Source organism: Triticum dicoccoides, chromosome 3A (genome assembly GCF_002162155.2).
Source record: "Triticum dicoccoides isolate Atlit2015 ecotype Zavitan chromosome 3A, WEW_v2.0, whole genome shotgun sequence".
NCBI classification, from domain to species: domain Eukaryota; kingdom Viridiplantae; phylum Streptophyta; class Magnoliopsida; order Poales; family Poaceae; genus Triticum; species Triticum dicoccoides.
The window spans coordinates 47344543-47368787 of NC_041384.1; the positions used below are offsets into that span (position 1 = coordinate 47344543).

Genomic DNA, 24245 nt, shown 5'->3' on the forward strand with positions numbered 1-24245 from the left:
AAAAAAATATTATCGTTCCTATAGCACATGTGCACACGTCGTGCAAAAAAAACTCATGATTTTATCGCGCTCCGAGTATTTAATAATATTCACGCCGCATCGTGACCGCAGAATGGCTACTACCGTGTCATCGCCGTCCGTTAGGGGGGGCCACGCCCCGGAGACGCGTGCCGCCTCTTCGGACATGCCACCACACCACCCCGCATGTATGAGGGCCCGGTGCGATGCTCCGGTGGCATTGCTACCCCCCCAGGGCCCCTGTCCTGCCTAACCCTAGAGCGGTTGACCACGAGATCTTGCCCTTTGACTTTCCACGGACAGGCTTTGAACAGTGGACCTCTCCACCCGGTTGTGTTAGGTCAGCTCAGAGGGACACCTGGGAGCAACATCCGGGCCAAACCGATAGCTACATCCCCTCCGTGTACACCCGATGCGTCCGTTTTCCCCCTCCAGGTGACGGCGGCGGCGCCGTCCGTGAGGGGGGCCACGCCCCTGAGATGTGTGCCGCCTCTTTGAACATGCCACAACACCACCTCGCACATGTATGAGGGTCCGGTACGATGCTCCCGTGGCATTGCTACCCCCCCCAGGGCCCCCGTCCCGCCTAACCGTGGAGCGGTTGACCACGAGATCTAGCCTTTTGACTTCCCACGGACGGGCTTTGACCAGTGGACCTCTGCACCCGGTTGTGTCAGGTCACCCGTAGGGACACCCGGGAGCAACATCCGGGCCAAACCCACAGCTACATCCACCGTGTAGACCCGACGCGTCCGTTTCCCCCCTCCAGGTGCCGGCGCCATCCATGAGGGGGGCACACCGCGAACGTGAGGGGGATCACACTCTGGAGACGGGTGTCGGGTGTTTGCAACCGCCACAAAACTTTTGTCGGCATAGCTGTTTTTGATTTTAATAAAATATAATGATCTATATTCAAAAGAACATGACCGCACATTATTAACGTGCTCGAAAAAATACAAACCATATATATATATTCATAATATATGAAAAAATACAAACTACATATATATTCATATGTATGTTTATATTTAACATGCTACATGTTAGTTTATATAATAATACATAAAAAAGCTTAAAAGATACATATGAAAAAAAAGTCTACCTATGCCGACGGCTATGTCGTTGGCATAGAGACGGCCAGGTTTTAGGTGGCGGGCGGCGTGCCGCGGATCGCTGACGTGGTATGTATGCCGACGGCAGCCGTCGGCTTAGCTCATGGACGGTGCGCCGCGGATCTATGACGTGGCATGACGATATATGCCGACGCCCGGCCGTCCAGGCCGTCGGCATAGATTTGACGACGTTAGCCGCTGGTCACGGGCGGGGTCGCCGGGCCCACGGGTATGCCGACGGCCTGGTTATGCCGACGGCTGCTGTCGCCATGTTCGCAGCTGGGCCGACGACATATGTATGCCGACGGGTGCCGTCGGCTTAGCTCGTGGTAGCCCGACAACCAAGGTACGCCGACGGCCAAGACGTGGCTGTCGGCATAGCGCAAAGTAGGCCGACGGCAGCCGTCGGCATTGATTTGGCCGTCGGGGTAGGGCCATTTTCCGGTAGTGAAATCATTATTACCAGATTCGTAATCAAATATATTTTCATACTTTATTTATTAAGTATTGTAGTTCTTTACATAATTTGCTATAAACTTTGTCAAACATATATAATGTTCGACTTAAATTAACACACTCTATATTTAGGAAGTAAATGGGTATGGTACGTAGGTGCATGATAGGTCGTTGCAACGCCAGCATATATAGCTACGCAGGGATCCACGGACGCATGCAAACGAACATAGCTACGCCACCGCGGCCGGGACGAAGGGTGTGGCGAGGAGCATCAGCGGTGTGCGGCGGCGCACGCCGAGGCCCGGGGCCTCCTCCATGTCGACCTCGGCCACGCCCTCCGGCAGCGACCAGTCGAAGTGGTAGAGCAGACCAACGAGGGCGAGCTCCATGCTGGCCAGCCCGTAGTTGAAGCCGGGGCACATCCTGCGGCCGGCGCCGAACGGGAGGAACTCGTAGCTGCTGCCGGTGAAGTCCACCGTGCTGTCCTCGAACCGCTCCGGCCGGAACTCCTCAGGTGCTTCCCAGTACTTGGGGTCGCGCCCGATGGCCCACGCGTTGATGATCACGCGCGACTTGGCCGGCACCGTGTACCCTTCCAGCTCGCATTGGTCGATGCTCTCCCGGGGCACCAGCAGCGGCGCCGGCGGGTGCAGCCGGAGCGCCTCCTTGATCACCATCTTCAGGTACTGCAGGTTGCTCTCCTGCAGGTCGGCCTCAGTCACCACCGCCTTTCCCTTGAACGCCTCCCGGATTTGGCCCTGTAGCTTCTTCATCACCCGCGGGTTCCGCATCAGCTCCGACATCCTCCACTCCATCGCCGACGCCGATGTTCCCGTCCCGCCCCCGAACATGTCCAGGATGATGGCCTTCATCCTGCTGTTGTCCAGGTGGAACCCGAAGCCGCCTTTCTCCTGCAGGCCGATAAGCACGTCCACGAGGTTCTCGTCCACGTTCTCGGCGCCGGCCTTGATCTTCTCGATGCGGGCGGCCTTCCTCTCGTCGATGATCTCCTGCAGGATGGCGTCCACCGTCTTGTGGATGCTCTGGAGGCTGCGCTTCATGCCGGTGAGCTTGGCCAGCACAGTGGTCCACGTCGGGAAGAGGTCGGGGATGTTGAAGCCGCTCGCCAGGCCCACACCGGACTTGATGGCGGCCTGGAACTCCGCCACGTTCTTGTGCTTCTTCCCGAACGCGGCCCGCGCAACGATGCTGTTGGTCACATTGTGAAACATCACGCTCAGGTTCACCGGCGCCGACGGCCCCGCCTGGCGGATCTGGTCCACCCGCATCCTCACCTGCATGTGCATGCATACGCAGCGTGCATAGCCGTCTAGTTAAACTCCGTTCATATTCAAACGTATATCTCATCTTTCATCGAAATAATTCGCAGACACTAACGCATCTCAAATACAAGAACTCCTCTTTCTCTTCTACCTCTTCATTCATGAGGTTGTAGCCTTGTAGGTACTTGTCTTTTGTTCACGTGGCTGTTTTATATTCGTACTACTTGACATTTCCGCTATGTAGCCGTTTATTTCGTAATGAGTTGTAATTAAGTTCAATTACTCTGGTGTTTTTAGGTGCAACGTTCTATTGATTGGTTACCTCGTTAGTGTAAAAGTTTTGAGCGCAGTTAATAAGTAGTGACGTGGAGTATGTACCTCGTCCTCCCTTATGTGGCGGAAGGAGCGCACGCGTTTGGGGCTGAGAATCTCGGTGGTGCAGAGATGGCGGAGCTTGCGCCAGTAGTCACCGGATGGGGAGAAGAGGATGTCAGCCCACTCGTAGCCGACGATCTCGCCGGCGAGGAGCTTGGGCCGCGTGGCGAAGTTGCTGTCGTGAGTCTTGAGCACTAGCCGCGCCGTCTCCTTGGACGAAGCCACCACCAGCGGCGTCTGTCCAAGCTGCAGCATCATCAGCGGGCCGTGCGCGTCGGCAAGGTCCCGCAGCTTGCGGTGCGGCAGAACGTTCATCAGGTGGTGCATGCTGCCGATCACTGGCAGCTTCCACGGCCCTGGCGGCGCCCTCTCCCTCATCGGGTTCAGGGCCACTTTCAGCAGCTGTAGCAGCGCAACGGCCACCGCCGCCATCACAAGCGCCTGGACGTAAAGCACGTCCATGGCTGCGCTACCAAAGCTCAGTGAGCTTATTCACTCTGCAGCAGCTACCTATCTTAGCTAGTAATACTCCTCGTGGTGACTGGTGACTCGTGTGAGTTGCTCTGCAGCTGGTAGGGGGAGCGAGTATATATAGCGCAAAGTCATTTTGCGCCGTAACGGTACTGGCGGTCTGCCACGGGAAGATACCAGCCGTTAGGTGATACTGTGATACGGGCTTCTGAGGGCCATTGGATCTCAGATCCGACGGCTCTCGGGAGCTCTTGAACATTTTGCAAAAAAGTCAGCCGAAAGTCTTCAAATTTCAGATAACTAGAATAGATTTTAAGGAGCCGTCCGATCTCAGATCCAACGGTCCAGAAGCCCGTATCACGGCATCATCTAAGTGCTGGTAGCACTTGATATTTTCCTGGTCTATCACCATTTAGTTTTAGTTTTGTCATTTGTGCAAACTATGGCCCACACACATGTACTGTATTCTTTGTATTGATTTCTTAGTTTCTGGTATTTCTATTTAGTGAAATCAATTGTCAGTCCTATGGCACCGTAATACAACTTTTGTCAGTGATGTGCACTACTCACACGTCTCTCTCATCCAAATAAATCCATAGACTTTATTTTATCTTAGAAAATTTAAATCGCATGAAGACCTTTAGAACTAGACAAATCTTGGTTACATTTCAAAGATGTTTAAAAAAATTGAAATTACACATTTCATATGTGAAATAAACCAATTTCAATAAAATAAATGTGAACTTTTGAAGCCGATTAGTTGTAAATGTATTTTTTGAAACAAGCCAATGAAGAGTGATTTTTTAAATGTGCAATTGAAACCGATGTTAGTTTTTAAAACAAGCCAGTGAAAAGTGAAACGTGGGTACTAAAATATCTTATTTATGAAAAGAAATTGAACGAGTAGAATATGTTATTAAAAATATTTTTTAAATGAGGAAAATATGTTATATGAAATTAGCGAAATCTGTTTTAGAATGTATGGCATATGGTTAACAACGTGTGAAATATGTTAGTTATGAAATAATTTCTGAAATGACTGGAATATCTTATAAATATTTTTTGAAATGGGTGGAACATGTTAGATGAAATGACTGAAATCTGATTTCAAATGAGTGGAATATTTTATTAGAGAATCTTTTGAAATGAGTGGAATATGTTATTAAGAAATCTTTTTCTGAACTTAGTGTCAAAATGAGTGAAATGATATATGAGTGAAATGAAATGACTGAAAATGATATATGAATGAGTGCAATGAAATGACTGAAAATGAAATGACTGAAAATGATATATGAATGAGTGAAATCTGTTTTAAAATATGTAAAATCTGTTTCAAAATGAGTGAAATATGTTATTATGAAATCTGTTTTTTGAAATGAGTGGAATATGTTATCATAAAATATGTGAAATGTTTAAAATCGGTATTTTATACCTTTTCAAAATATATTCAAGGTCGGCTATTCGCCATGAATTGAAATATGTAAAAAGTTTGAAAAACGAATTTATAATTTTAAAAGTTATGAACCATCCAGAATGATATATAAGAAAAATAAATGTAAGTCTTTAGGTGGAGACGGAATCTCTGTACATATGCAGCGCTTCACTCCTCACTCTCTTACCTGACACAACAGCTGCAGGTGTGGACCCTTCTCTGTTTATACCGAAATAAAAATGGGCATCTAATACAAAAAAAAAGTAGCAGTAATCTAGAAGCAGAGAGGAACGATCAAGGATGTGCCCAAACCTAATGGTGACGCAGCCAATGTAGTGTGCTGAGGCTGGACCATTAGCATATATAGCGACCTGTTAACTTGCGGACACAGAGTGGGGTGGTTAATCCAACTTTGCCTTCTCTAAGGGCAACTCCAACGCCGACCTCAAATAGTCCGGCCGCGTCCATTTGAGGGTAAACGGACAGAAAACACGGTCTAACGCGCGGGAGCAAATGGATCAGCGTCCGTTTTCAGTCCGCTTTCGATCCATTCCCGGTCTAACTTTGGGCCGCGTTTCCATCGAAATGAACGTGCGTGGACGGGCAGGGCGCATGCCCTTGTCGTCCCATAGCCCGCCCATCTGTGGCACAGACGCCCCTTTTCTCTTTCACTGCCCTCTCTCCGCCCTTCGCCCCCGCCATCACCGTTGCCACCCCCGTTCCTGGCCGCGTTGACTTCCACCAAGGCCGTCCGAACCACGACCACGCCTTGCGACAGCCGTCCCACGCCCGCGTTCTGAAAGCTTTCTGCCGGCATTCATGGTCCCTTGTTGCCGGTGGGAGAGAAGCTACGACCGCCGGCATCGCCCATCGACCCCAACAACTTCCGCTAGGCACTGCATTGCCGCACAGGGCCCACGACCATCACCGACCACAACCTTGCCTTTGCTGCCTGCGAGGGGGTCTCGACGTGTTCTTTCCGGTCGGGTCTCCACCACGACCGCAAGGTGTTTGACACTTCTCTCACAAGGTACAATGGATAGCGGGGATAAGTATTTCTTTCACAACTTCATTTGCTCATCGGATGATTCGTCCTTAGATGATGAAGAGCTTGTGGTGGCTGCATTGGTCGTCCATGACCACATTAGTGGGAAGTGGCCTCGGTTCAGGGGATCAATCCCCGACCATCTTCCCGGCTTGAACCGAAATAGGGAGAAAGGCCACACACTTCTCTAGGCCGATTACTTTGAGAATGCCGCACTCTTCAAACCATATCAATTTTGTCACCGATTGGAATGAGGATACATGTGTTCAATCGTATTCGGGACAGAGTGGTAGGATATGACCCATACTTTGAGTGCAAAGATGATGCCCTTGGCAATCTTGGCTTCTCTTCTTACCAGAAATGCACTACGGCTATCCGCATGCTTGCATATGGAATTTCTGGTGATCTTGTGGATGAGTATGTTCGTATGAGTGAGTCCATATGTCTCCTCTCAATGTATAGTTTCTGCAAGGCCGTACGTGGTGGCAGTGTTCGACCCTGATACCCGAGAGAGCCAACTGTCGCTGATACAAAGAGGTTGTTGGCGATCAATGCCGATAGGGGCTTTCCCGGCTGATACGTCTCCAACGTATCTATAATTTTTGATCGTTCCATGCTATTATATTATCTGTTTTGGATGTTTAATGGGCTTTATTATACACTTTTATATTATTTTTGGGACTAACCTACTAACCAAAGGCCCAGTGCAAATTGCTGTTTTTTGCCTATTCCAGTGTTTCACAGAAAAGGAATATCAAACGGAGTGAAACCTTCAGGAGAGTGTTTTTTGGAACAAACGCAATCCAGGAGACTTGGAGTGGACGTCAATGAAGCATCGAGGAGGCCACGAGACAGGGAGGCGCGCCCCCCACCCTCGTGGGCCCCTTGTGGCTCCCCTGACCGACTTCTTTCGCCTATATATACTCATATACCCCGAAAACATCCGAGTGCACCATGAAACCCTATTTCCACCACCACAACCTTCTATACCCAAGAGATCCCATCTTGGGGCCTTTTCCGGAGCTCCGCCCGAGGAGGAATCGATCACGGAGGGCTTCTACATTAACAGCATAGCCTCTTTGATGATGTGTGAGTAGTTTACCATAGACCTTCGGGTCCATAGTTATTAGCTAGATGGCTTCTTCTCTCTCTTTCGATCTCAATACAAAGTTCTCCTCGATCTTCTTGGAGATCCATTCGATGTAATTCTATTTGTGGTTTCCTTGTCGGGATCCGATGAATTGTGGGTTTATGATCAAGATTATCTATGAACAATATTTGGTTCTTCTCCGAATTATTTTATGTATGATTTGTTATCTTTGCAAGTCTCTTCGAATTATCAATCTGGTTTGTCCTACTAGATTGATCTTTCTTGCAATGGGAGAAGTGCTTAGCTTTGGGTTCAATCTTGCGGTGTCCTTTCCCAGTAACAGCAGGGGCAGCAAGGCACGTATTGTATTGTTGCCATCGAGGATAAAAAGATGGGGTTTATATCATATTGCTTGAGTTTATCCCTCTACATCATGTCATCTTGCCTAATGCATTACTATGTTCTTATGAACTTAATACTCTAGATGCATGCTGGATAGCGGTCGATGCGTGGAGTAATAGTAGTAGATGCAGAATTGTCTCCGTCTACTTGTCGTGGATGTGATGCCTATATACATGATCATGCCTAGATATTCTCATAATTATGCACTTTTCTATCAATTGCTCGACAGTAATTTGTTTACCCACCATAATACTTATGCTATTTTCAGAGAAGCCACTAGTGAAACCTATGGCCCCCGGATCTATTTTCGATCATATAAGTTTCCAATCTATTTTACTTTGCAATCTTTACTTTCAATCTATATCATGAAAATACCAAAAATATTTATCTTATTATCTCTATCAGATCTCACTTTTGCAAGTGGCCATGAAGGGATTGACAACCCCTTTATCTCATTGGTTGCAAGGTTCTTATTTGTTTGTGTAGGTGCCAGGCGACTTGCGTGTAGTCTCCTACTGGATTGATACCTTGCTTCTCAAAAACTGAGGGAAATACTTACGCTACTTTGCTGCATCACCCTTTCCTCTTCAAGGGAAAACCAACGCAGTGCTCAAGAGGTAGCACTGGCATGCTTGGTAGTATAGATTATATGCACTGAAAATGGAAGAACTATCCACTTGTGTCGGGGGTTGGGTGCGACATATGCCAAAGGATGGCTTATCATGGTGGGGGCGAGTAGAACGTCGCCGGTGCCTGGAAATGGGATGAGGCGTAGACATGCATGCCGGCGAATCTTACCCAGCTTCAGGGATCTCCGGGGAGATAATACCCCTACTGCTGCTCTATGGGGTCTCCGCATGATCACTATGGCAAGGTGTTTACACGATTGCTCCTTGAGCTGTTTCCTGGAGGTAGGAGAGGGCAAGGCTAGCTCTCTCCCTCCTATATGATCTGGTCTAGAGCTAATGGATTCCATCCCTTTGCACGGGCGCCCTGGGGGGTTTATATAGGCCTACCCCCTAGGGGTACAATGGTAATCCGGCTGGACGCGGACCCAGCCGTCAGTGCCTCTGGCCTCCGTCTTCTCCGCCGACTGGTGGGCCCCGCCGACTGGCTAGGTACGGAGCCGACAGGCCGCGCCCGCCGTGGGCGGGTCTTGCCGGCTGCTGATTACTGTAGCCGTGCTTCTGATGACGTGGGCTTGATCATGGGGTCATGGCAACAGCCCCGCCGCCCGGCGGGCGATCATAATTGCCACTCTCCATCACATCTGGTTAATGGCGCATGGGCCCCGGGGGAGGGTCTGGCCGACTCCGGGGACCGATTGGTGGCGCACTCGCCGCCTCCTGGGGTCCCACTGACCGGTGGGACCCGCCCCCCAGGGTCGTATAGACAAGCCGTCGTGGGCGCTGGATTCGGTCATTCGGTGCTGATGTCAGGGCCGGCACGGCAACAGTGCCACGCCGCATGGAGATCTCCCCTGGTACGGTGTGCTGTGGCCATGCCTGCCCTTGGTAAGGGGCAGGAGCGGGCTTTACTGTAGCCACTCCCCGGTCCTGTCCCTCCCGATGAGGATATGGGTTCGTTGGAGTCGCGGGCCGACTCCCCAAAGCCGGCTTCTCTGGAAGTCGCCAGTCAGGAGTCGGCTTATCCTGAAGTCGTCCCTGGGACTCGGCCGCGAGCGGGCAGTCGGCCGTCTTGCCGCCGACTTCTCAGAAGGCGGCTCTTCGTCCTGGAGTCTTGAGGGGCGCGGCCTGCCCCGATGTCTTGAAAGGTTCTGGGGCTCGGGTTGGCCTACCCGTGGCCCATTACTCCGATAGTAGTCCCCGAAGCTGGTGAGGCGCCGCGGACGATCGGCCGAGAAGCCTCAGCAGTTTCTGTTTCCAGGTACTCGACACGTGGCTCTTGGTTGACTTCTGCCGGGCCGGCTAGAAGGAGTCGGACTCGCCCAACTCTAACTCGCACAATATTTCGAACGTCACGGCGGGATCCAAGTAGCCTGCTGGCTAAGCCTCCAGGCTGCAGCCCGCTCCTGGCATGTCACGTGATAAGACGTGGCCGGGCCATTCAGCCAGCCTACGTGCGCGACGGGACAGGCCCGTAGCTGGGCCCGCCACTACCGTGCCTCGGTGCCCGAGTGGATCCGCTGTGGCCCAGGCGGACGGTTGGGATTCCCTGGAGTTACTGCGCGTGGTAACTTTGTCGTGGAAACGTGGGGGTCGTGGGGTCGTGGGCGCAGTAAATCCCACGACCGCCCCCTCGGCTTCGCAGCCCATGAGGCTATAAGTAGGGGAAAGAGGGGGGCGCGGCAGAGCACGCGCGCCCCTCCTTCTCACTACTCCTTGCTCTTCTCCTCCTCCTTCTTTGCTCTGCCGCGTGCCCAAGCTTCGACGAACGCCGCGGCGATCAGCTCGTGATGAGTTCTTCTTCTGCCGCCGCGCCTCCCCCGGTGCGCTCCGCCAACTGGGACAGCTCAGAAGTTCACGACGACCACATTGAGTTCCTCCACAAGACTCGCCGGCTCCCTGGCGAAGATTACATGCGGGTGCGTCTTGCGCCGAGGGGGGAGATTTCCCCCGCGCCGCAGGAGGGCGAGCAGGTCATCTTCCGCTCGCACTGCTTGCGCGGGTTAGGGCTGCCGGCGAGCAGCTTCTTCCGCTCCTTTCTGGAGTTCTACGGCCTCCAGCCGCACCACCTCACGCCCAACACGGTGGTGCTGCTGTCCGCCTTCGTGGCCTTGTGCGAAGGCTTCCTCGGAGTCCTCCCCACCCTCGAGCTCTGGGGGGAGTTCTTCTTCTCCAAGCTCGGCACCCAGGCTGCAGGCGTGCCGGCTCAATGCGGCGTTTCATCACCGTGCGAAGGTTGGGGGCCGACAACCCCTTCCCCACCATCTCGCTGATAAAGTCGGTGAAGATGTGGCAGCGATCGTACTTCTACGTCACGAGCGTCTCCGTGAGGGGCGACTGGGTCAACCTGCCGGCTTTCGAAGCCGGCCCGCCGGCTGGGAGACTGCCCAACTGGTCATACCGGGCCAAGTCGCTGACGCCTGCGGGAGCCGGCGCCGTCACGCGACTCCGAGTGCTGATGCAATCGGAGGGCTTGACTGGTCCAGACCTGCTGGCCGCCTTCGTGGCGTGCCAAGTTCTCCCGCTCCAAGGTCCCCCCCACATGATATGCCAAATGAGCGGGCACCGTGATCCGAGTCGGATGTGCACCAAGGACATGCCTCACGAGGAGGTGGCCTACATGGTGAACTACCTCTCGGACAGCAAGCTCCTGGAGGATTGGCCGTTCGGCAAGGAGCCGTACTCCCGCGCCAACCCCCCGCCCGTAGTGAGTTGCCTTTTCTTTCTTTCTTTGGATTGTCTTCTTTCTTGCCGAGTTTATTTTGTGCGGTCTGACCAGTCGGCTTTGGTCAGAATCCCCTCCTCCATCCACCAGCCGGCACCACGGGGCCGGCCCGCGAGTTCCTTGCCGACCGGGCAGAGAGCGACGTCGACGACACCGATCTGGGAGCGGCGGCCTTGGAAGATGACGCGGAGGGAGGAGAAGGAGTAGCAGGTGGCTCCAGGCCTTCGGCCACTTTCGCCAACTGGCCTGATGACAAGGCCGAGGGAGAAGTCGCCCCCCGCCATCGGCCAGGAGCCAGCCAGCCTGGCGCAGGCTCTTCTGCCGCGCCGGTTGCTCCAGGTGGCGGGAAGAAGCATAGGGCCGTGCCGACCATGTTCGGCAGTCGGCCGAAGAAGCCCAAGGGTTCGACTGCGGCGACCCGGCGGGACGAGGCGGCTGCGAAGGCCATCCGCTTCCATAAGGAAGTGAAGAAGCCCCCACTGGTCTCTGCGTGAGTATTCCGTCTCAATGCTTTATTCTTTTCTCTGCAGCTTTGTTTGAGTCTTTTACTTGCTTCCCTTGCTTCAGGGCTCCCCTTACTCTTGAGAGGGTTGCCGCCGCCTCCGTCATGGGGTCAGCGGAGACGTCCGCCACCACTCGGCGGATTGACCATGCTGCTGACCTCCGGGAGGCGACGGAGCGGAATGTGCAGGAGAAGCGCAACGAGGAAGAGGCCGCCCGCCTGGAGAAGGCGGAGGCCGATAAGGCGGAGGCCTCCGCCAAGAAGAAACTGGTGGAGGCCGAAGCCGTCACCGCGACGAAGTGGCAGGCTGAGGAGGCCGCGCGCCGCCAATCAGCGGTGTTCGTCCCCCCGCTGAACTCTGCGCTGCCACCTCCAGAGTTCACGGGGCAGACTGGGGGAGCCGGCAGCGAGAACCCCGTCCTGGAGAGGTAAGGCGGCGACTCCTCTATGCCAGATGTGATCGTTCTGCTGCCGCCTCCGCCGCCGTCTGGGAGCGCGCAGGGCAAACAGCCAGCGGACCCTCCGGTGCCGCCGACTAAAGATGAGGCCGTGGCGAGGCTACTCCTTCAAGTCGGCTCGCCAACGCGCCGCCGTCTTGAGAAGGCGACCTCGGCACCCCGCCCCCTGGAGGCCGGCACCGCCAGCTCGGCGATCCCACACGCCGAAGCGACGAGCGCCGCACCCATCGGGTGGGTGCGAGGAGGTGGCACAGGGCCGCTGAACTAGGCGCTTCTGGACGTCCAGGCGAAGCTTCGAGCTGAGGGCGACACCCTCCAGAACTGCACCAAGGCGTACATGGCATCGCGGGGAGCCGTCCGGGTATGTTTTTTCTTTGGTCCTTGTTTTCTTGTTCCTCTATGTGGGGGCGCGCCAGTGCACCCACTGGGTGTAGTCCCTGAGTTTTGGGCCGGCTGCTGAGCAGGCGGCCCGGAACTCTAATTGGTGAGCTCCGGGTACTAACTTTTGTCTGAAACACTTGTCGCAGAACTACCACAACCTCCGCGTTACTGCCTTCAACCGTAACGTTGAAGAGCTGGGCAAGCGGACCACCGACTTGTCGGAGAGCCGGAGTAAGTCCTTTTTTCTTCTTTGCGGGGGCGCGCTGGCGCACCCGCGGGCTGTAGTCCCCGAGATTCAGGCCGACTGCTGAGCAGTCGGGCCGGATCTCCCCGGCGACCTTCTTTATTGATGACTTAACGCCTTCTTTCTTCCTTCTCTTCAGGAGCCAACGCTGCTCTTCAACAACAGCTGAGCGAAGCCAACACCGCATTGCGCGCCAAGGGGGAGGAGTGCAGCAAGCTTGCCACAGAGCGCGATCTGTTGGCCACTCAATTGGCAGAGCAGAGGGAGCTGCTTGCGAAGACGCAGAAGGAGGCGGAAGAGACGGAAACCACCCTCCTGGCCGAGTTCGCGAGCGAGCGCTCCTCCTGGACTGACAAGGAGGCGATGCTGGCCTCCGGCTTCCATGAGATTGAAGACATCATTGATGGTGAGTTTCTTTAGTTTCTTTCTTCGAGCTGCCGATTATAAGTCGTGCTGACTCCTATTTTTTGACTTGCTTCTTCGTTTCTTCCGTCTTGGCAGACTTCTTCCCTGGGCACTCGCAGGCCGCCATCCAAGCCATCGAGGCTGACCGTGAAGGTCGGAGGGCGGAAGGTGCAGAGATCGCCGCCGACGCGCCCCCGAACCCTTGATGAGCATATCCTGAGCATCGAGGCTCGCCTTCGGCCGACTCACCGGATGCTGCACCGGCTTGAACATGTCGGCACCTAGGCGATTGCCGCCCTGACTGCCGACTGGCTAGAGCTCGCGGCTGGTCGTCTTGAGGCCTGGAAGGGTTCCTCGGCCCGAGCTGGAGCGCGCTGGGCCTTGGAGTTCGTCAAGGCATGGTATCCGGGGCTGGATCTAGACCGGCTGGCCACCCTCCGGTCAGAGGCCTAGCCGGAGCTGGCAGCCACGGAAGACGCCCTCATCAAGCGTGCCGCGGCGATCGCTGAGTACACCGACACCAGCATCTTCGTCCCCGAGCGGTCTGAAGATGGCGAGGAGGTACCACCGGAGTGGTTTGGGATGAACCTAGACTATGGCGAGGACTCGGCGGAGGTGATCGGCTCCAGCGTCGAGGAGGAAAGCGAGGCGGAGGACGGAGGCGAGACGGAAGCGCCAGAAGACGGAGCAGACGGCCAGCCTCAGCTCGACCGCGCCTCTAGCAGTGAGCCGCGTGCGACCGAGCCGACTGCCGCCAGAGGCGATCAAGCCGAGACTACCCAGCCGGCCGCCCCAACGCCTGACGCTGCCGCCTCCTCCGACCCTCCGAATCCGTCTGCTGCTTCCTAAGCTGCCGCCTTATCTTTATTTTATCTGCTTTAGTAGTCTTTGAAGAACTTGTTAATTTGCACAATTCCACCCGCTGGGTGTATTTTGAACTTCTGCTCGAAGATTCGGCCAAGGGCCTATGTTATGTAAATATTTATCCGAATTCTATCTTTTCTTGCTCATTGCTCCTTGGCTTTTTTCCTTTGCCGCTTTCCCTTAGTTGCCTGCCTTGCCAATCGGACAGCCGCGACTGCCACTGGATCAAATGCTTGGCTACTTTGGGAAGGCAAGTACTTAGCAGTTTTTAAGAGTTTTTGAGCAAGTTGAATAGAAGGCGGCAATTCGACTATTCAAGAGTCAGTTTGCGAAAAAAGGCTGGAAGCCGTCTTGAGCTATGTTTTATGCTTTGAGTCCTTAGCCATTTTTCATGCGAGCGCCCATTCTACCTTACTCCTGCCCATCGTACAGTCACTCTGCAAGCTGCGGCTTCTGACAGGAGACGGTTTAGGCGTTACACACTACTTGTCCAGCTGCAGGAAGCATTTCATAGTGCAAGGCGGCAAGTCCCTGGGCCGACTTGTCGAGCCCAGTGCCAAGCGGCATAACAAAGAGTAACATACTTGTAGGCATAATTTTTATCATACAGACAAAAGAGGGCAGTCCCCGAGCTCGTCTCGGGGGGCCCAAAGTCTTTGTACTTTAATACAAAAGGTAGCATGGTACATACTGCATCAACTGTAAAATCTTCGGAGGAGATTTGCATTCCATGGCCGCTCTGTCTCCTTGCCCGAGTCGTCCCTCTTGCGTGCTCGGGGCTTCTAAGCGTCAATCAGGTAGTAGGAGTAGTTGCCCAGCACTTTGCTGATGATGAAAGGGCCTTCCCAAGGCGCCGACAGCTTGTGCTGGCCGGCTGTTCGCTGGATCAGCCGGAGCACAAGGTCGCCTTCTTGGAAAGATCTTGGCTTGACCTTCCTGTTGTGGTATCGGCGCAGGCTCTGCTGGTAGATGCTGGACCGTCTGAGTGCCAATAGCCGGCCCTCTTCCAGCAGATCGACGCCGTCTTGACGTGCTTCTTCTGCTTCCTCCTCGGTGTACATGATGACTCGTGGGGAGTCGAACTCTATGTCCGTTGGGATGACGGCTTCGGCACCATAGACGAGGAAGAAAGGCGTGAAGCTGATTGACTTGTTTGGAGTCGTGCGCAGACTCCAGAGGACGGCTGGCAGCTCATCGAGCCAGCAGCCAGCCGAGCGCTCCAGAGGCTCGATCAACCGGGGTTTGATGCCGGACAGGATGAGGCCATTTTCTTGCTCCACCTGGCCGTTTGACTGTGGATGGGCGACGGACGCTAGGTCCAGTCGGATGCCCTGTGTTGCGCAAAAACGGGCCAAGGCGCCTTTGGCAAAATTTGTGCCGTTGTCGGTGATGATGCTGTGTGGTATGCCATACTGAATTGTGATATCGGAGATGAAAGTCACGGCAGTCGGATCGTTCAGTTTCTTGATTGGCTTTGCTTCTATCCACTTGGTGAACTTGTCCACTGCGACAAGTAAGTGAGTTAAGCCACCTCGTGCTGTCTTGAATGGTCCCACCATGTCTAGACCCCAAACTGCGAAAGGCCAGGCAATGGGGATGGTCTTGAGTGCAGAACCGGCTGGTGCGGTTTGGAGCTGAACTTCTGGCACCCTTTGCATTTTTGGACCAATTCCTTGGCCTCTTCTAAGGCAGTCGGCCAGAAGAAACCGTGTCGAAAGGCTTTTGTGACGAGTGCTCTTGAAGCCGCATGGTGGCCGCACTCGCCTTGATGGATGTCTTTGAGAATTGCTTGGCCTTGCTCTAGCTCTACGCAGCGCTGGTAGACACTAGTGATGCTGTGCCTGACCAGCTCTCTGTTGACTATGGTGTAGGCTGCCGCTCGGCGTTGTACTTGCCGAGCTGAGGTCTCATTAGTCAGCAGCTCTTTGCTCGCTAGGAATTTGAGGATGGGCTGGGCCGATGAGGGTGCTGCTATTTCTTCGACTGCCAGAACTACAACTTGGACGAGGGCGGTTGGGCTGGGAGGCGGTGGGTTGGAGTGAACAACCACTTGCTGGGTTAATGAAGTCCTCAGGCCGACTGGCGCGGCTCTTGGGCCAAGTTCTGGAGTCTTAGTCCACCGCCGCAGTCCCCGGGCCAGGTACTGTGGTCCCTGGGCCGGCCTCGATTGTGCCAGCTTTGGAGCCATCTGCCAAAATCCCCGTACCGTCCGCCGGGGCTCTGAAGTCGGATCCGACCTCTTCGGGAGGAGCCAGCACAAAGATGGCGTCTGATTCTGGTGAAGGCTTGACAAACGGCTTGAGGAGGCGTTGAAGGGCAACGCCGGATGGTATTGCTTGGCGGGTAGAGCCGATTCGTGCCAAGGCGTCTACTTGGTCGTTGTCGTTTCTTGGCACATGGAGGAACTCGCAACCCTCGAAATACCCACTGAGTTGCTGCACGAGGAAACGGTAACTCGCCATGTTTGCATCTTTGGCGTCCCAGTCGCCAGATGACTGTTGGACCACTAAGTCCGAGTCGCCATAACACAAGATCCGGCGAATGCCAAGTTCTTTGGCAAGCCAGAGCCCCTGAATGAGTGCCTCGTACTCGATGACGTTGTTGGAGGCGGCAAAATGGATTTGCAGTGCGTATTTGAGCTTGTCGCCTTTAGGAGAGGTGAGGACGACGCCGGCTCCCAAGCCGGTGCGCATCTTGGAGCCGTCGAAATGCATCCGCCAATGGGTGGAGTCAGACGCTGGAGGTAGGTACTGGGTCTTGGCCCAGTCGACGAGAAAGCCGGCCAGTGCTTGTGACTTGATGGCGGTGCGGGACTGGTAGTGGATGGTGTAGGGAGCCAGCTCTATGGCCCAATTGGCCACTCGGCCAGAACCATCTCGGCTTCCGATGATCTCGGCAAGTGGGGCCGTGCAGACCACAGTGATCGGATGCTCTTGAAAGTAAGGCTTCAATTTCTTGGCAGTAAAGTGTATGCCATAGAATATCTTCTGGTAGTGGGGGTAGTTCTGCTTGGAGGTCGACAGTACTTCGCTCAGGTAATATACCAGTCTCTGGACAGGTAGTGCCTTGCCTTCCTCCTTGCGTTACACTACAATGATCGTGCTGACTACCCGGCTGGTGGCGGCGATGTACTGGAGCATAGGTTCCTTAGGAGTCGGAGCCGCCTGGACGGGTGGAGTAGTCAGCATCTTCTTCAACTGGAGAAAAGCTTCGTCCGCCTTATGGTTCCACTCGAAAAAAGTGGTCTTCTTCATGAGTTGGTATAAGGGGAGAGCTTTCTCGCCCAGCCGACTGATGAATCGGCTGATGGATGCCAAGCAGCCGGTGAACTTTTGCACATCCAGGAGTCGGCTGGGTACCTCCATTCTCTCAATGGCCTTGATCTTTACAGGGTTGCATTCTATGCCGCGTTCAGACACCAGGAAGCCAAGGAGCTGGCCGGCTGGTACCCCGAAGACACACTTCTCGGGGTTGAGCTTGATCTGGAATCGGTGCAGGTTCTCAAAGGTCTCCTTGAGGTCTTCCAGCAGTGTTCCACGCTTTTCCGTCTTCACCACTACGTCATCCATGTAGACGTGGGCGTTCCTGCCGAGCTGCTTGAGGAGGCACTTCTGCATGCAACGCTAAAAGGTGGCGCCGGCATTCCTCAAGCCGAACGTCATGGTGAGGTAGCAGAAGGCTCCAAACGGCGTGATGAAGGTGGTCTTCAGTCTGTCAGTCGGGTTCAGCTTGATCTGGTGATATCCTGAGTATGCATCCAAAAAGCTCAATAGCTCGCATCCGGCGGTGGAGTCTATCACCTGATCAATTCTTGGTAGAGCAAACGGGTCCTTGTGGCAGGCTTTGTTGAGGCTCATGTAGTCAATACACATTCGCCACTGCTTGTTCTTCTTCAGTACCAGGACCGGATTGGCTAGCCACTCTGGAAAGAATACTTCCATAATGAAGCCAGCTGCTAGGAGTCAGGCTATCTCTTCTCCGACAACTCTTCACTTCTCTTCTGATAGGCGGCGCAGGGGCTGCCTGACCGGCTTTGCATCAGATCGGACATGTAACTTGTGCTCGGCGAATTCCGTCGGTACACCTGGCATGTCTTTGGGGGACCATGCGAAGATGTCCCAATCTCACGGAGGAAATCGACGAGCTCGCCTTCCTATTTGCTGTCGAGGTTTGCGCCTACGACAGCGTATCTCTCTGGGTGCTCCGGATCCAAGGGTATCTTCTGTGTCTCTTTGGCCAGCTTGAACGAACCCTCAGCCTCCGACTCCTTTGGGTTGGGCTATACCTCTGGCTGCTTGCCGGCCATCGCCACAACTCGCTCAAGGAGCGGCTTCTCGGCCGCGATCACCAGGGACTCGGCTAGCCGACTGCTCTCAGCCGCACAGGTAGACGACTTCCGGTAGTCACCGGCTACAATCAAAATTCCCCTGGAACTGGGCATCTTCATTTTGAGGTAGGCGTAGTGGGGGACCGCCATGAACATGGCCAAGGCGAGTCGGCCGAGTAGCGCATGGTATGGGCTCTCAAGGTCCACCACCTCAAACCAAACCGACTCTCGGCGGAAGTGATCTTTGTCTCCAAAGAGGACATCCATTAGGATCTTGCCGATTGGTGAGCAGGAAAGCCCAGGAACAATGCCGTGGAACATAGTCCGGCTATTCTGAAGCTGTCTTTGCTTGATTCCTAACTTCTCCATGGTGTCCTTGTATAGGATATTGATGCTGCTGCCTCCGTCTATCAGAACTCGCAAGAAACGTGTGGCTCGTCTATCCGTAGCAAAGGTGGCGTCCAAGACCAAGGCATAGGAGCCCGGACTCGACATCACCTCTGGGTGGTCAGCCCTGCTCCAGCTGATAGGCTTCTCGGACCAGTGCATGAACTCTGGCGTCTCTGATGCTACCGCATTCACCTCTTGTCGCTGCAGCCGCCTGCTGCGACGATCATCAGCCATACTGGTAAACACCACGTAGGCTCCATGTTCTTCAGGGTATTCGTCTTGTACTGCGCTGACTGGCCTGACAGCCGGCTGCTGGGGCAGAGGCGGAGGCGGCTACCCAGCAGGCGGGGGAGGTAGGAGGCCGTCTCCCTTGGCGATCCTGGTGAGCCAGTGGCACTTCCGGGTGGTGTGATTCGACAGCTTCTCCCCGCTATGGAACTTGCAAGGTCCATCTAGAGTCTGCTCGTAGGAGAAGTCCGGCAACCAGTTGGGCTTGACGCCTTTCTGTCGCTTGGGCAAAGGCTGCCCATCCGGCTGCTGGGCTTCAACTATCGTGACCTGCCGGCTGCTGGAAGCTGGCTGCAGGGCCTTGCGCTTGTGGTCGCCCTGCTGTTGTCGCCGATTGGCGTCTCCTGCCGGAGTTCTTGGAGCTTGAGGGGCCACTTTGCCAGTTGCGCTGACTTGAATCTCCACCTTCATGGAGGAGTCGGTCGTGGCGTACTTGTCTGCTATGATCAGCAGCTCGTCGAGGGTTTCTGGCTGGTCGCAGAGGAGCTTGTGCTTGAGGAGGGTGCCTTCTCTGCACCCAGCTGTGAAGTACTCGATGGCCTGCACCTCGTGCACGCCCTCGCAGGAGTTCCGAAGCTCGTCCCAACGCATGAGGTAATCGCGAGTCGACTTGCCGGGACCTTGCATGCACAAGGAGAGCTAACGAGGCTTGGGAGGACGCTTGTACGTGCTGGTGAAGTTGCGGACGAATGCTTCAGTGAAGTCGACCCAGCTGTTGATGCTGCGGGGCTTCAGGCTGTTCAGCCATGTCCGAGCCGTGCCCTGGAGCATGAGCAGAACGTACTTTACGGCGACACGCTTGTTGCCGTTTGCTATGCTGACAGCCGTGGAGTAGTCGACCAGCCAGTCTTCCGGCTTCATAGAGCCGGTATACTTGAGCGTGAACCCTCTGGGAAAGGGCTCGTCTCAAATGCGGGGCCCGAAACAAGGCGGACCCAACTCATCTTCTTCCAGCGCTAAGGATCGGTGAAGTTGGTTGATCCGGTGGCGGGCGTCATTTTCTCGGACTCCCACTCGGCGGCCAAGGCGGTCGCCGAGAGTCGGATGGTCAACATGCGGCGGGGAGACTCGCCTCTCCTTGCGAGGAGGAGGAGGCGGACAGTTGTCCCGTCATTCCACTGCTCTCGGGCGACCGTCTCGGTCGCGCTCTATGGTAATGTGAGTTCGACTGTGGCTGACAGCCGGATCCTTGTCTCTTCTTCCTCGGGCACCGCCAGTCGGTGTCCGAGACGTCGCGCCTTGATCTCGGCGAAGGTCGTCATTTTGCCGCTGCAGCGCCTCCGTGCGGCAGCCGGCCTCGTTCTGTGCGGCAGCCGCGTCGAGGAGCCGCTGGACTCGCTCCATCATCAGGCAGCATTCTTCGCCCTCGAAATTGTCCAGCTCGTCCGCCGCCGCCTGGGCGGCTTGGATGTTCTCCGCTGGTGTAGCGTACATGGGGCGGCTTGCCCCGAACAGGTCGGCGATGGCTACGTCGTGTTGCTGGACCTCGCCAAGGCGGCTGGGCCCCACTGGGGCCGGCGAGCCGCCAACAACGCGATCTATCTCTCGCTGGTAGGCTTCTGACAAGCGCCTCATGCTAGCTAGCTTCTTCGCGCCTTCGACGAGCTAAAGGCGGCGCGCCTCCAACGTCTCCGCGTCAGCGTCTTCCGGAATGGGCGCAGTCAGGTCTTGTAGCGCCGCGCCGAGCGGATCATGCGCTCCTCCGCCAGGGAGCTCGTCATGACTGATGACGAGCACCTCAGTGACGGTGCTTCCATCGCTCTGCGCGCGAGGGAGAGGTTCGTCGTAGACCACCACATTAGTGGGGAACACGTCGAACAACACGGTGTCAGAGTCGACCAGCATCGGGTCGGTGGAGCCTACAGACTCCAAGTCCACGATAGGCTCGCCGAAAACGTGGAGTTGATCGAGGAGGCCCGCAAGGAGGCTCTCGGAGCCGCCCGTGCCTGCGTTGGATGCAGGTTCGTCGGAGAGGCGAACCTCTCCGACAAGTTCGGCGAGGCAGCTGGCTACGCAGGCGATCTCAACGCCGCGCAGCGCGTCGGCGCAAACTCTGTCTGGTGTGCCTGGCTGGCTGCGCTCGCCAGGGAGGAAAAGGGTTCCCGTCCAGAATAGGCCTCCGGACGGCGGTGCACCAGGCCCCACGGTGGGCGCCAATAGTCGGGGGTTGGGTGCAACATATGCCAAAGGATGGCTTATCATCATGGGGGCGAGTAGAACGTCGCCGGTGCCTGGAAACGGGATGAGGCGTAGACATGCACGCCAATGAATCTTACCCAGCTTCAGGGCTCTCCGGGGAGATAATACCCCTACTGCTGCTCTACGGGGTCTTCGCATGATCACTATGGCAAGGTGTTTACACGATTGCTCCTTGAGCTATTTCCTGGAGGTAGGAGAGGGCAAGGCTAGCTCTCTCCCTCCTATATGATCTGGTCTAGAGCTAATGGATTCCAACCCTTTGCATGGACGCCCTGGGGGGTTTATATAGGCCTACCCCCAGGGGTACAATGGTAATCCGGCTGGACGCGGACCCAGCCGTCAGTGCCTCTGGCCTCCGTCTTCTCCACCGTCTGCTGGGGCCCGCCGACTGGCCTGGTACGGAGCTGACAGGGCGCGCCCGCCGCGGACGGGTCTTGCCGGCTGCTGATTACTGTAGCCGTGCTTCTGATGACGCGGGCTTGATCATGGGGTCATGGCAACAGCCCCGCCGCCCAGCGGGCGATCACTATTGCCACTCTCCATCACATCTGGTTAATGGCGCGTGGGCCCCGGGGGAGGGTCTAGCCGACTCCGGGGGCCGACTGGTGGCGCACTCGCCGCCTCCTGGGGTCCCACTGACCGGTGGGACCCGCCCCCAGGGTCGTACAAACAAGCCGTCATGGGCACTGGATTCGGTCCTTCGGCGCTGATGTCAGGGCCGGCACGACAACAGTGCCACGCCGCACGGAGATCTCCCCTGGTACGGCGTGCTGTGGCCATGCCTGCCCTTGGTAAGGGGCAGGAGCGGGCTTTACTGTAGCCACTCCCCGGTCCTGTCCCTCCCAATGAGGATATGGGTTCGTTGGAGTTGCGGGCCGACTCCCCAAAGCCGGCTTCTCTGGAAGTCGCCAGTCAGGAGTTGGCTTATCCCGAAGTCGTCCCTGGGACTTGGCCGCGAGCGGGCAGTCAGCCGTCTTGCCGCCGACTTCTCAAAAGGCGGCTCTTCACCCTGGGTTCTTGAGGGGCGCGGCCTGCCCTGATGTCTTGAAAGGTTCTGGGGCTCGGGTTGGCCTACTCGTGGCCCATTACTCCGACAACTTGCTTGGCAGGGGCAGTCCAACGAGCACGTGAAAGGTGCAACTTTCATACTTGAGGCGGTGGCTTCACAAGATCTACGGATATGGTATTCTTTCTTTGGCATGGCTGGTTCTCACAATGATATTGTAGCACCCATGATGAGGCTATATCTCCCATGTGTCGGAGCACGACTTAGAGGCATAACCGCATGGTATGCATGTGCTACCTCATGAGCACTGCGCTGGTTTTCCCCGAAGAGGAAGGGATGATGCAGCAAAGTAGCGTAAGTATTTCCCTTAGTTTTTGAGAACCAAGGTATCGATCCAGTAGGAGGCTACACGCAAGTCCCTCGTACCTGCACAAAACAAATAAATCCTCGCAACCAACGCAAATAGGGGTTGTCAATCCCTAGAAGGCCACTTACGAGAGTGAGATCTCATAGATATGATAAGATAATATTTTTGGTATTTTCGTGATAAATATGCAAAGTAAAATAAAGGCAAAGTAAATAGAAAAAGAAATAACTAAGTAGTAGGAGATTAATATCCGATGCCCGCATTGACACGACCCGCCGCTTGGCCTAGCCAGCACCCGCTATTTATATGTGGCCACACTGCACAGCTTCAAGTCTGCTTCCTTTGCTCCTCCGTGCACCACCTCTGCCATGACTGCGAGCTCTATAGCGATGTGGGAGAGCCTCCCGATGGAACAGAAGCACGACTTGGCTGGCCTTGTGAACGGCTGGCAACGAGATGTCCTGTATCTTGTCTTAGCCCCGCATCACCTACCTCCTCATAACGAGATCAAAATGAAACAGAATGGAATCTCAAATCTTAGCTAGATCAGGGTTACCACGTTCCCTCAGACCCGTTGTGCATGATGAAAAGAGACCGGAAGTGAGCAAGGATGACAAGACGATGGAGAAGGCGTACAATGACGATCTGACGCTCCCTCCTACGCCAGTCCTTGCCGGCTTCAAGTTGGGTCTTGAAATGCAGCACTGCCTAGAGGATTAATTTTTTACATAGTATGCCATCAACGCTTCAAGTTGTTTTCTCTATTCATATGTTGGGTCTTGATTTTAATATCTGAGAGGAAAATCTTATTTGTGGAATTGATATTATGTTCAGCTAGATTTTTTAACCGTGACAACCTCCAGTGAGTAAATTGTATGGTTAACGTTCATATGAACACCCGCCCGAAAAAAAGTTCAGATGAACATGCAGGAAATTTTCTTTTTTAATCATGAACCCTTTTTCTTGACAAATCCGATGATAAAATTAAAATTGTTGCTATGGTTGACACTCTATGTTTACATATCATGGTTGATAATGCATAGTAATACATGTGTTTCACTATATTTGTGTGGCATATCTTCCCAACAAGCGCAATGGTTTGACAAAACAAGGCATATGTTATCTTATTAGTTGGTGTAAAGCACAAAACGCCCTAAACATGCCTGATTCTGTCTAGGTATTCCCTTGCACATCTACGATGAAACGAAGAGAGTATGTAACTTTCAATTTCATTACATTAAAACTTTGGAAGAAACCAGTACTTTGTGTAGGCTGATTTAAATATGGTATTCTCTTAGAGAAAGATAATAGTGAGTGTTGCATAATATTTATATAGATTGGCATCTCTATATAGTTGAATCATATACTATGTGATCTGTAATTCTTTGGAAGATTGCAATCCTCCATTAAAACTGGAAGCTACTCCCTCCGTCCCAAAATAAATGACCTGGTTTTAGATCTCACTTATTTTGGGATGGAGGGAGTATATTACAATATGTATACCCATTGTCATATCTATATTTTTAATGGGATACCATGATCCTGTTGGGGAACGCAGTATTTCAAAAAAATTCCTACGATCACGCAAGATCTATCTAGGAGATGCTTATCAACGAGAGGGGGAGAGTGTGTCTATGTACCCTCGTAGACCGAAAGCGGAAGCGTTTAGTAACGCAGTTGATGTAGTCGAACACATCGCGATCCAACCGATTAAGTACCAAACGCATGACACCTCTGCGATCTGCACACGTTCAGCTTGGTGATGTCCCTCAAACTCTT

At 54.3% G+C, this 24245-nt stretch overlaps 1 protein-coding gene across 1 annotated transcript; it reads right to left on the bottom strand.

The window, feature by feature from the left end:
* Positions 1 to 1601: 1601 nt before the first annotated feature.
* Positions 1602 to 3790, bottom strand: LOC119266993 (premnaspirodiene oxygenase-like). Its single transcript, XM_037548279.1, has 2 exons — positions 3248 to 3790; positions 1602 to 2881 (listed from the first exon to the last, which is right to left on the bottom strand). The coding sequence occupies exons 1-2, from the start codon at positions 3704 to 3706 to the stop codon at positions 1817 to 1819; spliced, it is 1524 nt and encodes a 507-aa protein (XP_037404176.1). The 5' UTR covers positions 3707 to 3790; the 3' UTR covers positions 1602 to 1816.
* Positions 3791 to 24245: the final 20455 nt, after the last annotated feature.